Source organism: Haemaphysalis longicornis, unplaced genomic scaffold (assembly GCF_048455015.1).
Source record: "Haemaphysalis longicornis isolate Haplotype H1 unplaced genomic scaffold, Haemaphysalis longicornis Haplotype H1 scaffold_1, whole genome shotgun sequence".
Classification (NCBI taxonomy): Eukaryota; Metazoa; Arthropoda; class Arachnida; order Ixodida; family Ixodidae; genus Haemaphysalis; species Haemaphysalis longicornis.
In genome coordinates this window covers 415,775,664-415,791,414 of record NW_027526203.1, presented here as the reverse complement: position 1 = coordinate 415,791,414, position 15,751 = coordinate 415,775,664, and the positions used below count along the sequence as shown (strand labels likewise).

General features: G+C 47.6%; 1 protein-coding gene across 1 annotated transcript in view; it reads right to left on the bottom strand.

Annotated features, from left to right (window-relative positions):
- Positions 1-15,751, bottom strand: part of LOC144155589 (uncharacterized) — a 509,077-nt gene that overhangs the window by 162,627 nt on the left and 330,699 nt on the right. The window contains exon 5 of the mRNA XM_077687126.1: positions 12,317-12,444. Coding sequence (XP_077543252.1) covers positions 12,317-12,444 — 128 coding nt within the window. The remainder of the gene's footprint in view (positions 1-12,316; positions 12,445-15,751) is intronic.

Genomic DNA, 15,751 nt, shown 5'->3' with positions numbered 1-15,751 from the left:
CCATGTCCTTGGGCTCAGCAGCACGCTTTAGCCACTGAGCCACCGCGGCGGGTCTTGTCATTTCCCGTGTCTTTTAAATTACATTATTTCAGTATGCAACAGTATCTGCTTGGGCCACTTCAATCAACAGTCTTGATGTCATGCGGAGGGAGAGAAAGAGAGAAAATTGGCCGCTTATCTATGGTGTTCTGCAGCCCCTGCCACGTAAGTGCCTCTCCCCTCGCCCCCACCCACCTACCATGCTGTTCCCCTGCCGTTTCGCTCCTTCCACAGAACACGCCCCATTTATTGAAAGCTTTCGTTACTGATGGTCGTAGAATGCGGCCACGAGGTCTAGGATCGGGCGCGAGCTCTCTTTGTATTTTGGGTCGAAACGTTGTCTCCAGCGTGTATTTTTTCTTTGCTATCGCAAATATCAAGCGCACAGATCCTTCAATTAAAAAAACACTGCTAGTACCAGGTATGTATTGATGTTTTGCCTCAAATATGCCTAATGTTTTCTGTTTGCTCAACAATGTTAAAAGCACGAAGAATGGTATCAGATTTAGTAGTTCGGTAAGATTTTTCCTATATAAACTTCTCGTTTCAGAATCTTTCTATCTTTTTGCCGGGTGGCTGAATCTAGATACGGATGGATGGACGGACGGACGGACGGACGGACGGCGGACAGACAGACAGACAGACAGATAGAGACAGACAGACCAAAATTTTCGGGCTGAAGTATAACGCAAGAAAGAGTGTCGTTTTTAAAAACTTTATTTGAAAAACCGCCAAGTGCGCAAGGGTACCAGCGCCAATTTTAAGGGTGTAGCGCATCGCACCGGGGCAACGCGGTGTCCCCGGCTAGGCAGGACAGTCGTTCTTGTACGGAGGGCTCTCGGTCATTCAGGGAGGCTCTCATAACGATGGTGAGGTGATGCGGGTGATGATGAGGTGTAGGCGCTTGCGCTCCGACGGGGAGGATAGGCATGGCCATATGATATGTTGAAGTGAGGCAGATGGGATGGTGCAATGTGGACAAGCATCACGGTTGAGTTGGGGGTGTATAATAGTAGCTAGTATCGGAGTGAGGAGGAAATGAGGTTGTAGGCTGCGCGATTTGGCGGGCTCAAAAAATTTCACCATCTTCCCGGAGGGGAACCCTGAGTAGTATGCGAAGCAGCCATGGGGTCGACTCAAGTTCCCATTAGTTTTCAGTTCGATCGTGGCGTTGCGGGAGGAGAATGAGGGGGCGGAGAGCGCGCGCGCGTCATTTATACCGCGGAGCTACAGTGGCGCCCCCAGCGGAGTATGCAGCGGCTACGGTCGCGCCTCTAACCCTAAGCTGCTTCGCATTATCGCACGCGGAGCCGCAGGTGTTGCCATTCGTTGCGCAATCCCGGAGAGGAGAGGAGCTTCGGAGAGGAGAGGAGGAATGCCGGAGAGGAGAGGAGATGAGACAAGGAGAGGAGAGGAGGTGGAGGAGGATGTGCATGCGCAGTGGGGGTGTGGACGCCGCACAACGGCGGAGGGAACAGGCGCGACCACAAGCTGCTCCTCATCTAAAACGGTACTCTGCACTAAGTTTGTGCCCGGCCCTGTTGTACTCCGCACGCGGCGAGCATGGCTCATTTTGCAACGAAATTCAAATGTACCATTACTACACGTGTGCTTGGTGCATGCAGCAAACTCTTAAGCTTACCCTATGCATAGGGGAAGCTTATGGTCAAGGGATATAAAGAGGAAAAAAATCGGAGATTCGGAATAAATGCGCAAACCCCTCTGCTATACACTAAGCTTCCGTATAATTGGCTTTCCTGCCGCACACACGTGCATTGCTGAAAAAATATAATTCCTAGACGTTACATGAGCAGTCTGACACCAAAGTAACACCCTAAAGTCTTCTATTAAATACTTTCGACACCATGTAAACCTATTAAGCACTATACACTGCGTCTCTTTAAATCGGCTTCACTGCAAAACGCATGCATTGACAGGAAGAATTTTTTTCCAGGGCTATATACGGCGTGTGAAATGAAAGTTTCAAGGTTCTAGCTCCTTTTCAATGAATTTATTGTTAACTAGGAAACGAAAGGCCACCAGCAGGCGTAGTTTGTCTGACCTATAAGGGTGGACACCGGAACGCCTTAGCTCCTTTTATTGAGAGCATTTTCGCATGCGTTAAAGACGGACAGGCGGGTTTCCCTGTTGTTGATGTGCACACAGAAATGCCTAAACATTTAAACATCCAATGGTGACGCGACCGTCGATCGAGTCAAATACCCGAGCCAGGAGAGCCGATATGGGTGAAAAAGTCCAGAGTCGGAAGATCCAACCAGTTGGGTATCCCACCATTTGGGTCAATAGTTCCGAAGGGTCCACAGATCCAACGAGTGAGAATACCCAGAAGCCAAAGGGCCAAAACAATCGAGAGAGCCAAACATACATCTCAAGATATACCGCAGAAGAAAGCAGTTGAGTTAAAACAATAGTTACTGGATAAGAAGTACAAGGGCACTCTCTGCTCCTACATTGGAGCTTGCACTTCTAAAGATGGAAGCCGTGTTCATAGCGGTGCTTCGGGAGAAGCTAAAGCGTTATATGCACGTCATAAAGGAGGCCATGTTATTGCACACGGCTAATACGGTTCTCTCTAACGTTCCATTTATTACATCCTTAGTCTACACACTAAACTTCTTTGCACCCTTTTTGGCCAAAAAGAGTGTAACATAAGTGGAAAAAGGGTGTTGGGAGGCCATTACACCCTTGGTCTGAATCTCAACACCATTTTCGTAGCTGTACATCCTTTTTGTGTTGAAAAAAGGGTGTTGACCAACTTCAATACCCATGGTTTTTCGTAGGGTGTTGAAATGGTATGGAAAAGGTGTTCAGCTTTTGATTGGTTAACGCCATGCATGCATGTATAATTGCACTGTGAAGTACAAGAGATCCCCTCATGCCCTCCTCTCCACCTCGTAAGAAATGTTCAAAAGCAAAAAAAAAGTTTATTCGTAAAAACCATGGAAATTGTGTGAGCGAGGCATCTGTTACGTTGTACAGAACTGTGTTTGAATTTTTGAACAGGGTGGTGCATTGATAAGAAAAGAGCAAAAACTGGCTTCTTTGTGCGAAAGTGCAGTAGATGGTATATAGTCGTGTTCCTTTTTTCAATAAAGCTTTTTGTGAGTCTGCGCCCGTCCTGTCCCTTCCTTATTGTCTTGTCTCTGGCGCGCAGTTTCTCTTTTCTTGAAATATAGTTTTTTTTTATTTTAAAAGCTCAAATTTATGTTTGACGTACCAAAGCTAAACTTGGGCCATGAGGCGCACCGTGTATTGAAACAAGCGATTATAGCAGACGAACAATCTTTTTTTTTTTGTTTGTTTTTGAACATTTTTTTGCGAGGTGGAGAAGAGGGTATAAAGGATATCTTGTACTCCACAGTGCAATGGGCCTTTTCCAAGTGCTTTATCTGCGTATGCACTTGGAGGCACCACCATTTCTTTTGGGGGCTCGGTGTTATCTGAGTCGCCGCTGATGGCTTAAGTGGTTGGCATGCAGGAGCCAACTCTAGACAGATTGTGGCTGATATTCAACGGCGGCTGCAAAATTACTAAGTCATCAGACGGCCTGTCACTGGTGTCTGCAAACGTACGAAAATTTGCCAATAGTGCATGCGAAGAGCGAGCTTCCCACATGAAGTAAAAAAGTAAAGCGCAATACGCGTGCCACCGGAGCCTTGCAGGCTATCAGCATGGGCGTGCTACGTGATTAGCCATACAGTACAACAGCACCACCAGCAACCATGGTCGAAAGCGCCCCCAGTTCTTTTCGTAATCGCCGCTACTAGCGCTATTCTTGGCGTGGAAACGGTCAATTATACATGCACGAACGGCGTTAATCAATCAAAAGCTGAACACTTTTTCCACACCCTTTCAACACCATACGAAAAACCAAGGGTGCTGAAGTTGGTTAACACCCTTTTTTCCACACAAAAAGGGGGGTGTATAGCTAAAAAAAGGGTGTTGAGATTTAAGAAGAGGGTGTAAGGGCCTACCAACACCCTTTTTCCACTTATACTATCCCGTTTTGGGCAAAAAAGGGTGTCAGAAAGTTGAGTGTGCGAGGTAGAGAATACTATGTACTCGCATATAAAATACGTTATATGGACGTAATTTCTTCTTATCTTCAAATAGGCAATTTTGAAGGCCAAGGGAAGGTTTGCTCAGAAAATAATGGCTGTTAGATCTTTGAGGAAAAATAACCGGCGCGTAATACAATTGCCTGTAACCAACCGTGTTTCTTAACCTGAAATAGTACGACTATTGATTTATTTAACGGCTAAAAGTGGGGCGAATCACTTTTGTTTGCCTAACTGCACCCAAACAGCACGGTGTTCAAACCCTTCGGTTCCCCGAGCAGCTTCTTTTCTGTGACATTGATTGATTGATTGAAGGGTTTAACGCGCCGACGCAACGCAGGCGATGAGGCGCGCCGTAGTGGAGGGCTCCGGATTAATTTTGACCACCTGGGGATCTTTATCGTGCGCCGAAATCTCGTACACACGGGCGTTTTCGCTTTTCGCCTCCATCAGAAAAGCGGCCGCCGCGGCCGGGAATCGAACCCGCGACCTCGTGCTCAGCAGCGCAACGCCTTAGCCACTGAGCCACCGCGGCGGGTTTTTCTGTGACATTGCGTGCCTTTCCTTATGCCTTTGAAACTATGGTAAGAATACAAAATAAATAATTCGAACACCATTTACCTCTGAGCACCCTCGGTTTCTCTACGCACCGGAATCTGCGCACGAAAGCCGTTGCGCTTGAATAGGTCTCACACCTCACCACTCTTTAGTATTAGCTACATCCAGCGTGCGATTAAAACAAAAGGATCGAAGAAACATCAGAGCGTCAATTTAACTAAGAGGAACGCAGAAGGCTTCGCTCCGGGTTTTCGAGTACTCGTTGGTGCACGGCCGCAGTTTTTGAGAGACCTGTACACTGGGCCAGAAGAAAAACAGCAGCTGTTACAAAGAAAACGCTTGTTTCTTGAAGGCAAAGCGACAGTGTTACACTTTCCCGGGAAGGAGCAACCCTGTAATCCTTTTAACGGGCCTTCCCTTGAGCCTCGTTTAGCATTAACGGCAAAAGAAGTTTCCGTTTTCCAGCCACTCTCCCAAGCGCCCTCCTTCCCGCACACCTCCAAGGGCAGCCCATTTCCTGGGCGTACCGCGAAGCTCTTTCAGCGGATAACACCATCTAGATAAAACCCCTACCTCACAGTGGTGCGTCATTATACTACTGGTGGCGGGGTTCTCGTTTGATTGCCGTAATCAAAGTAAAGCGCCTTCACAATAGGGGCTGCGTAGCCAATGTCCAGGGCATGATAAAATTGTGCGGATCAGGACACGCGCAGGCTTCTCGCCTAGGTGCGAGGTATTCCTCTGTAGGGGTTGAGAGCAGTGCCAGTGAATCGACATGACACGCGTCGGCCGGGTGTGCACAAGGCTTGGCGGGGAAGGATCACCGGTCGCCGCCGCGCTCGCCTCCTGGCCGAGGGCACGCGGCGCCTGCGCGCCGCTCTGGAACGCGAGCAGCAGGCAAACAGGCGGCGGTAAAAGCGCAGACAGCTATACACAGGGACGGCGGCTCCCAGGGGAGTGCAGCGGGGCAGATCTCCGCCCATGATTGATCAACAAACATTGACACTGCAGGGAAGTGCAAGAACCGACACGGGCTCGAGCGCTCATGTTTATTTCCAGGCACGTTTGCGAGGGCGGCGCGCTGGGGGCGCTCCGGGAAATACCCGAACGAAAGTCGAAAGCAGACGCCGCGCCTGATTGTTTCGCCTCTTCAGCTGAGTGCGGCCGCGGACATGGCCGTGCGCGGCCTAACGGGGCCATGAAGACACAATACAACCTTGTTTAATTTGAAAGAACTATAGCTTCAGTACCGCACGCAGGTTTATTCAAGTCACGGAAGACGTTTTTTTATTCAAAGAAACGCAAGAACTACTGAAAAACTTTCAAATTTCGCGCTACAGTGAAGTGTTCTGAGCTGGAGTGACGTCATATAGGTCACCACTGAAAACATTTTTATCGGTGTGCTAAAGGGACACTGAAGGCAAATAGCAAGTTGGGCTCAGCCGAAAGTTCAACTGCCCCGAAGCCCTCTCAGCGTTTATTCGGCGTCGAAACATGCTTAAATTGCCGAGAAATTACCAATTGAAAGACGAATTTTATTTCTCGCGCCATTTCGTAACGTTTCGCGTGACTTAAAACGGTGACCTGAAGCTAGTGAGACAGCGGTGTGTTTTAGCAGGAAAACTAAAACCTACCGAGCTAACCATTGCAGCCGCAGGAGCCACTGGTCGCGCACTCGGCGCATACAACACTTGCCTGACCTACACTTCCGTTACTTGCCACTCTTTGCGCCAACGTTGTGAGAAACGTTGCTGTGTGCGTTAACCTTCGTGCCGCACAGGACGTGAGATGGTGACGACAGGGGCGCTTTTTTGATTTGCATTGTCGTTAGGGATAGTCGGGTTGTAGTCGCTTGGATGTACTCGGCTTAACAGCAAGGCAAACTGATAGTTTAACTTGTAACAGCGTGCAACGCTAAATTTCTGTGGCCTGCTACATCGGCACCACGACGTGAGTTTTAGTATAACGTTTCGTCAGTTTTAGGTCGCGATATGGTAACGCTTATTCTGTCATCTCTTGAACGTTTTGCGAAGCGAGTTGCCTATTAGCCCATCTGCCAGATGTGTGCCTAGAGCTTTTACGAGCGCGCAAACCACTACTAACAAACGGCTTGGCGCCAGTATGGAACGAAGAACGTGCGTAACATGATACAAATAGTATCATTTTACCTAAGTATGCACGGTAGTGAATCATAGCAGCACACCTCAATCAAAAGAGAAGGTCTACGCACACATTTTACTCAACTTCAAGACAATCACGAAATAGTCTCGAACAAACACAACGTCATAACATGCGCTTTGAGGCCGAAGCGCAAAATTAACGTACGACTGATTGCCTCATGTTCGTCGTAAGCGTAGCACTCGCTTCTTGCGATTTAGGGGGGAGAACAAGGGACTTCAGTCCAGCGCAAGCCCAGAAAGTTTTAAAAAATCGCGCACACTCTACCTACCCGGTGCGAGGTTAAATCATCGCTAGTGATAATTTCAACACAGTAAGCACAGTCCACCCGCGGGAGCACTCCGTCGAGTTTCATCGCGAAGCGAACGTGACTACAACACACACACAGCTTCGGCCACCGGCCTGGGGGCAAAACGTCGTTCCGCAAGACAGCGCTGCCTGAGGGAGCACAAAACTTATTCTATCAGACGCAAATTACTGCTCACAGAAGAGCGGAACCGTGGAAGGCCGACGCGCTACTTGCCGCCATGATGTAAACAAGGAGATAAGAGACCTGTGACTACGCCCAACCTACACTAACCATCACAACCGCCATCGGCGCCGCGGCTTGGCTGCTTGCAAATGTCGGCACGGCCTAAATTATAACTGTACATTTGTAATTGTTGATGACTTATGAAAATTAACGTGCAAGGAAAGATTTTAGGTGTTTCTTTGAGTGTGCGGTTCTTGTTCTGATGTTCGTCACGTGGCTCTGGGCACATCCGCTTAGTCGCCGTCTACGTCATCTCTACTAGACGAATGATAGCTGCATTTTTTATTATTTGCGCGATTAATTTCAAGGTACTGCCTCACAGACTGCTATATTCGTTTTATGAGGATGCCAATCTATATCTATTTAGACCAACTTCAGTTTTGCCTTCACTGTCCCTTTAACTGCACGTTAGCGTTCAAGTGATGCGATCAAACGGAACTAGGGCCCCACTACAATTCTCCAGTCATGTGGCTTAGCGGTGGTTTAGGTCGATAGCCGCCAATCGCGCAAACAAATTTCTATGACGCCATAGAAAAGTTGCCGTAAAGTGGCTAGGAGTCTCCACTGCTTCACATGTTTTTCTTTAATATCTCCATTATTTGTTACAAGTTGGGGATAAAAGTAATACCATTGTTCAGTCTTTCTAATGAACCAAACTTGTATTTTGTCTTCATGACCTCTTTAATCTATCTATCTATCTATCTATCTATCTATCTATCTATCTATCTATCTATCTATCTATCTATCTATCTATCTATCTATCTATCTATCTATCTATCTATCTATCTATCTATCTATCTATCTATCTATCCGTCCGTCCGTCCGTCCGTCCGTCCGTCCGTCCGTCCGTCCGTCCGTCCGTCCGTCCGTCCGTCTGTCTGTCTGTCTGTCTGTCTGTCTGTCTGTCTGTCTGTCTGTCTGGTAGATCCATAGTCTATCATGTTTAATGGAACGCGGTTTCATCACGTTAGCTGCTCAGAACGATGCTCCTTTCCAGCAAGTGATCTCAGACAGGGGCATCCATGCATATGTTAAAGGCTTTTTCCGGTTTGCCTTGGTCAGCCTCACAAAACATTTTCAGCTAGTGGAAGTCGCGGTCGTCGTCGTCGTCGTCATCATCATCATCATCATCATCAGCAGCAGCAGCAGCAGCAGCATCTATGTCCACAGCACACGAAGGCTTTTTGCATGGTCTTCCTATTGCGCCAGTACAGCACCGTGTGGATGCATTCTTTCTTGCCTTCATCGAGTTGGCTGTCTTCTCCTACTTGTAGCCGTGTCTATCGGTTGCCATGCATTGTTTATGCGGCGGCCCAAACGTTTCCCGCACCGATAAAGAACAGGAAGCTCTGACTATTAGACAGAAGGTTGTCAGACCGAACGCGCCTTCTCGACGGCACGTAATTGTCCTAGGACTCTAGGAGGCACTCTCTGATCACACAACTATCGGATACCTGCTTTGAAGTTCGAGTACGCACGAGAATGACATCACTCCTACCCTGTATTACAGCGATGCTGTCTGTGGCTAGGATGCTGGATATGTCTTCCGTGCGAAAAAAAAAAAACGCTATGTGGCAACGCCATTCCCTTTCAGCCTTAGATACTCACATGCATCCGCACTGGATAACCCAGCATTAAAAAAAAAGCGTTTATTAGATGCGACTGCATCTCATTCACTCGCCTTGTCTCTCCATACGGCGTCGTTGTCCGTCCACACCCCTCCCCCATTCTCCTCGCCGCGCGAGCTGCGCTCTCCGCCGCTCACCCCCTCTCCTCTCTGATAGCGAACACTCTCTCGCGAGGGGCATTGGATTGGATTGGATTGGATTGGCTTGGCTTGGCTTGGATTGGATTTGGATTGGATTGGATTAAAGTGGATTGTGTTGGATTGTGTTGCGTCATAGCCGCGCCACGTTGCGTCATAGCCGCGGCAGGGGGTTCACGGCACGTTTCACGCGATGGGAGAATCAACCTAACGGAAACAACAACGGAACCCCCTATGCGTCGCATCTACACAGGGGTTCCCGCGTAATTTTTTTCTTTCATTTTCAGTCTTTTGCTAGGATCCACACTGCCTTTGGATCACTGTGGCGCACTTAACGCATTAACCCTGTATTTTTAAAAATATGTGAGGAAAACAAGATATAGCTATAATCAGACCCAATATAAAAACGAGATGAAATTTTCTTTCCTGTCTGTACCGGTTTACACGCGCTTTGTTTGCGTATTTTGTCGGTGTATTTCGCTGTGGTACCAACGTGGAGATCGCACACAAGAATTTGTTTTTGTCAAGTGCGTGAGAAATAAATATATAAAACAAGAATAAGAAGGCTCATTGCCACGGCGCTAGGATATTATATTGCATATTTGATTGAAAAAGGGGGCAAAGAAGAAGTGGCGCACTCAAGCACCTGAAAGAAATTTCCGACGCCTCCGCCGAAAGGAGCCTACATGACGCGGCTGCGCGTAAGGAGACGGCAGAAATTTAATCTCACCGACGCCTTAATACTGTGTCCCATTTCTCTTCCGAAATGTCAATTCACCATTCCGTTCGTGCGTTTCGTTAGGGTTGTCGTTTTGCTTCTCCAATATAAGCGCTTCTGAAAGGGAAAGTTATTTGCAACGCATTTTTGACACTCCCGGCGGCCAGTGCGCTTCTGCTGATGCGGACGTTATTGAACTTCTCCCAAAAAGGGCGCGGAAAACAACATCGACTCTTTTCGCACATGGCACTGGAACGCAGGACTGCAGAGAAAGCGGCTCTTGCGGAAAAATGTGGTGGTGCTGTTCCTAGGCAATGAAGATCAATAACTAGGTGCGGACGAGGATCCAAATCTCAAGTACCGATGTGACTCATTTCTGAATTGTAATCGCTTTGGATGTGGCATTTCTATAGCCGGAATTTTTCTATACGTTTCTTTTCACCCGGAAGTTGTATTTGCTAAAATCACAAGAAGGTCTTGCGATTCACTTTAGAATCTCGGAAAAGATCTAACGTAAGCTCCATGCGAGGAGAGACAGGCAGAGAGAGAGAGAGAGAGAGAGAGAGGAAAAGCAGACAAATTATTTCTGTGCATTTAGTTTTTTTAGGCTGACCTGCCAGGAACAAAGAAAAAGAAAATTTTGGTTGATTCCTCTGTCATATGAATCGGTAGACCACGAAAGTGAAATGTGCAGCGAAATATGCAGCTGAGCATGATTTGCGTGTCGGCGGCTGTCTTGCGGGTGTGCTTGGCGAGCGACGTCCTGCTGCCAGGTCGCTTCGGCAAATGCGTACTGGCGTCATTTTCGTGACGGATATGATGTCAGTGAAATCTTGGTGTATCCCGGCATAAAACACTTTCGTGTTAAAAAAATAAAACCCGCAAACGAACAACCCTTGGCATGACGTGCTCTTTAGTACTAAAGGTTGCTTCCCCGCAAAAAGACCCTGTGTGCAGGGGTGCACCCTTTACAGGCCGCTTGCTTCGTTGTACTGGCGTCACTTCCGTGACGGATATGACGTAAGTGAAATCTTCGTGAATCCCGGAATAAAACACTTTCGTGTTAAAAAAGAAGAAATTAAGTTTTTATGCACCGAAGCTACAACTGGCCTTTGAGGCGCGCCCTAAAAAGAGAGAAACAGCATAATTTAGCCACCTACGGACATTAATCGCACGCCGCAATTTCGGCACTTTTTTTTTTGCTTTTCCCCTGTGTCAGCGAAAATTGCCTCCGTGGCCGGGAGCTGAACCCATGACCTTGACGGCGGTTGAAAAGCGCCTTAGCCACTGAGGCACCGCAGCGGGCGCGTGAAAATTGGAAAATTCCTTTCATTACGTTCTCCTCGTTTCTAGTTGTGGCCTTGTTGCTGCCGGCTCATTGGCTTAAGCGGCCTTCGCGCATGCTGATGGAGAGGGCACGAGTAGCCAGCAAGGACCAGGGCACCCTGGACTAGCGTGCGCCCCCCGCAGGGCCGGTGCTCTCACCATCCTGAACCATTAAGCTCGCAATTAAAGATGTTTATTCTCTCTCTCTTTCTCTCCTCTCTCGTTCTCTCTCAAGCTTAGAACAATTTTCTTTCCCCGCTGATGGTCTTATTAAAGTGAGAAAACGTGACTAATGAACGCGTGAAATGGCGAGGTTTATTGCAACGCGTTTGAATTTACTTGTGTAAAACCAAGGCCAACGCGTCAGAAACACGCTTTTTGTGTAGCGCGCGCAAATAATCTTTAGTAAGCGAAAATTGAATAGTACGCCTGCTAATACCGATGCTTCGAAAAAAGCTTTGAAACTAACAGCGTAGATGGCATAACGGAAGGCTTAGAAACCAGGTTTCTAGGTCTATCAATTAAAACGCGAGCAACAAATTTCTGACTGCTCAATTTATTTGCATTTTACCTGGACGCGTTCGAGGAGCACATCAACGAGATTCCGGTTTGCTTGCGGCATTGCCTGTTCCCTGCAAGCAAAAATGCTTGCATGAGCACTGGTGTTGATTTGATTGTAGGGTTTAACGCACCGACGCAACGCAGGCGATGAGGCGCGCCGTAGTGGAGGGCTCCGGATTAATTGTGACCACCTTAGGTTCTTTAGCGTACGCCGAAATCTCGTACACACGGGCGTTTTTTTCCTTTTCGCCTCCATCAAAAAGCGACCGCCGCGGCCGGGAATCGAACCCGCGTCCTTGGGCTCAGCACTGTGTGTAGACTACTGACTTACCGAGGTTTTTTTTTTTTTCCAAGGATCATTTATTGCCGCAAAGTAGGATAACGTCCCACAATGCGTATTGGTATCCTTCTTCCCACTTTTGTTACGTCCCTGTAGGACCTATCGCATGTTTATGATACCTAACTCTATGCCTAGAAGAGAAACAAACAGGCCGACTACACTGAAAGGTTGTGGAAAAGGAGGAGAGGCAACTAAATAACAGCAGGAGTAATGAGCCTACCTGCACCGTGGGTGTTGTGTCCTCCGGCGCCTCGAAGAGGAGGGTCAGTTTAGGGCATTCGAGTTGCTTCTTGTCCAAGTCACTGCTTTGAATGACGGCGTACTGGGCTCGAAAAAGAACCACGCATTCTGGAAGAGAGGGACGAAAATTTTCACGTATTTAGTTATAGCCAAGATTAAAACACGACACTGCGTGTAGTTTGCAAAGACTTCATTAGATTTAAATATTGCCGCGAACCATGGCTTCGTGACAATATGAATGGCGGGACGACGCATGTCAGAGGAGCTCGTGTCTAAACGGCCTACTGCGAAAGGACAAGCGTCAAAACAGCACCGCGACGAGAAAGCACACCGACAAAACAGCCTGCGTCCGAAGCCCGCACGTCGGGACAATGTATACGCTACAGATTCCCAGCGTCAAAAAGCGCCTTTTGTGCACCGCAAATAAGCATTTGATGACCGAAAAAGAAAACTATGTATGTCAGGATAGGTGCGCCAATGAAGCTTGTCTCCATTCTAACACCTGTTTCAACTTTTTATGACTGCACACACTGCATCGTTTTTACGCTTCGTCTTCTTCTTTTCTTTCTTATTCTAAAAAGAGTCTAATTTTGTGGCCTTTCAGAATGCGTCGCTTACGCCTGTGTCCCTCTGGCATATGTGTGACAAGTTATTCAGAAAAAAGAAACTATTCTATTCCTACACCATATTTAGTAAAGTTTTCCGCTCGTTATTCAGTCGACGTTAATTAGAGCGCCCACAAAGCGAAATCTCGCTTCTTGAGGGCCACTGCGCAAAATTTACATCAGTAATTCTTAAACATCTTGTAAAATTCATGCAAAAAAAGAAAAAGAAAAACCTTGAGCTTGCGTGAGTGCTTGGTATAGTCTGTCGGTTTTCATTTTGGAATCACTTGAATTTGTGACCTGCAGAAAGTTTTTTTTCCTAATTGGTTAAAAACAATTCCCTGCTATAGTTTTAGTTGCGCTCATTTCGAACGTGGGCTGGTAGCACAAAATATTTCGCTTTAGAAACCAGCCTGCTTGTGTGACGTTACGAAACACAGGGAATCGAAGAATATAGTTCACTGTTTGCAACGTTTGGCCAATTCGTGCGGTTATCGACAGGCTATTTCACAAAAAAAAATAAGCATTATAAATAAGACCTTTCGGTAGCAAAGTTTGGGCTTGTTGCTCACCAGCTGCCCACTTGCCCTTAAAGCGGCCCTGCAATACTTTTTTCAACATTTTTTGAAATCTAAAATGCTTGCAGAACGCAGTCACTCAACACACCCAGTACTTAGATTAGGGGGTCGCAAAGTACCTCAGCCAAAAATTACTGCTCTATGCCCATCATATAACTTGTAAATTTGCTCAAAAGATGTTTCTCTCTTTCGCGGTCTTGACGTTCTTCGACGGCTCGAATTATGCCACTACGGCCATGTAGCAGCTGTTGGCCGGTTTTCCTTCAGTTGCAGCAATGAACGCTTTTCGATAGCAACTTAAAAAAAAAGCCACAAAAACAAAGGAGAAACGGGAGGCGTATCTGGTGCGACGAGCAAATCACGCAGTGCCGCTCCGTGCTGGCGATAACTATAGCTTTCGCAGTGGTTCCAGAAGCGAAGGAAAGATGGAAAGCGCTTATCGAAAGTGTTGCAGGGTTCCTTTAAGTAGCAGCAAAACGTGTGAGGCCTCAAGGTACGACATCGGTAATGGATATGAGATACCTGCGCTTATAAACCGAATACCATTATATTCTTTGAGTGATTACGACACCAGAGCATGTGCGTAATTTTCGAATGTATCCGCGCCTGATTAGTCGGACTAAATAAGGCTAATTGCAGGTGGTGTCGGGTGCCCGCTCCATAGATCCCTGTACCCGCTACCAATTTAGACAGGCGCGTAGCTTTTACACTTCTCAGGTGTCACCTCCCAAAGATCTCGTGCACTGAAGCACCCCATTTCAGCTTCTCTCACTCAAATTAATCTCGAGCGCCTTACATGGACATCACAGCTCCTCCCCTTAAAGGAGTACTGACACGAAATTTTCGTGTTACGTTTTTTTCGCTGCTATGTGTGCCTACCAGCCCACTAATCATAGAATGACAGATTAGACGGTCGAGCGCAGCGTAAACATTCATTTACGGCGTCGTTTATTCGTGCCAGTTTCGGTTTCGACTGAAAAACGCCGAGCTGCCGCCATAACAGGATGTATCACATGACGTCACCATTCTTGCCGCATCGCTGCCCCTCTGGAAGCGCGCGCGAGCGAGCGCACGCGCGCGCCCAGACCGGCCGAGGTCTTCGCCGTCCCCACAGGCCCGGGCAGCATGACGTCAGTCCCAAAACCATGACGTGTACACACGCCCGAGCAGCGCGCGCCAACCACAGCCAGCGCGTCGGCTTTGTCATGGGAGCCCCGACGTCGGCAGTTTGCGGCAAGTAGCACATGATGTCATGTCGGCCCGCTCTGGGCTTTCTCGTGCGGGCGAAGATTAAAATGGATTTTAAATATGTTTCGCTGAACTGTTGCTGTTGAAACTTGCTGGGAGATATCTCCTGATAAAAAGGAAGCGTTTTACATAGTTATCACAGCTTTGAAATTTCGTGTCAGTACTCCTTTAAGCCTCACAGGAACAAATGGGCGAATTACAGAAGTACGGCAAAATCGGTAATGCGATGTTTCCATGTCTGGCGAGTTGCTTCCCGACAAAACGAACCGCATCTGCGGGCATACGGAATGGAAATATTGAAGTCGTTCCGCTTTTGTAAAGCAACGTTTTCATTCACTCGCAGTTAATTATACTCGATAGGTTTCTCGGCGTGGTTTTTTTATAGCAACGGTATTTTTTTATGCGGGGGTGGGGGTATATCATTTAAAAAGCATTAACGCCACAACAAAAAGCCTGAGCCCGCAGTAAATATAGGGAAGCCCTTAATAAACCAACAACAAACAAAATCGCTAATGGGGCAAGGAAAATAAAAGTCGAGCAGTTCCGCTGAACTCGAAAAATCCCGGGCCATCTCCACTAACGTGAAACCCGGGGAGGGGAGAAGCATGCAGTGTATAAGTGCAATCTTGGCGCCTTGACGTTTCTGCCAACGGGGATGAAACCGTTGGGGTGTAGAGGTATATAGCTCTGCTGTAAAAGTCTCTTGTCTTTGAAGCACGAAGCTCTCTAGCGCGAGGCGTAAACGAGTGTCCCGGTGTTGTTTTAGCACGCGTTACGAAGCGCTCTAGCGCGAGGCGTAAACGAGCGTCCCGGTGTTTTAGTACCGTGACTGCATAAGACGACGATTACGACAACGACAGGAGACGCCAACAGCGCCAGCCCATAAGGGGCGTCGCCCATTATAGTTGGGACTGTGTGGGGATCGAAACAAGGGCTTCGAAAATGCGAGTCGACCACATATCCCAAGACACCACTAGAGACATG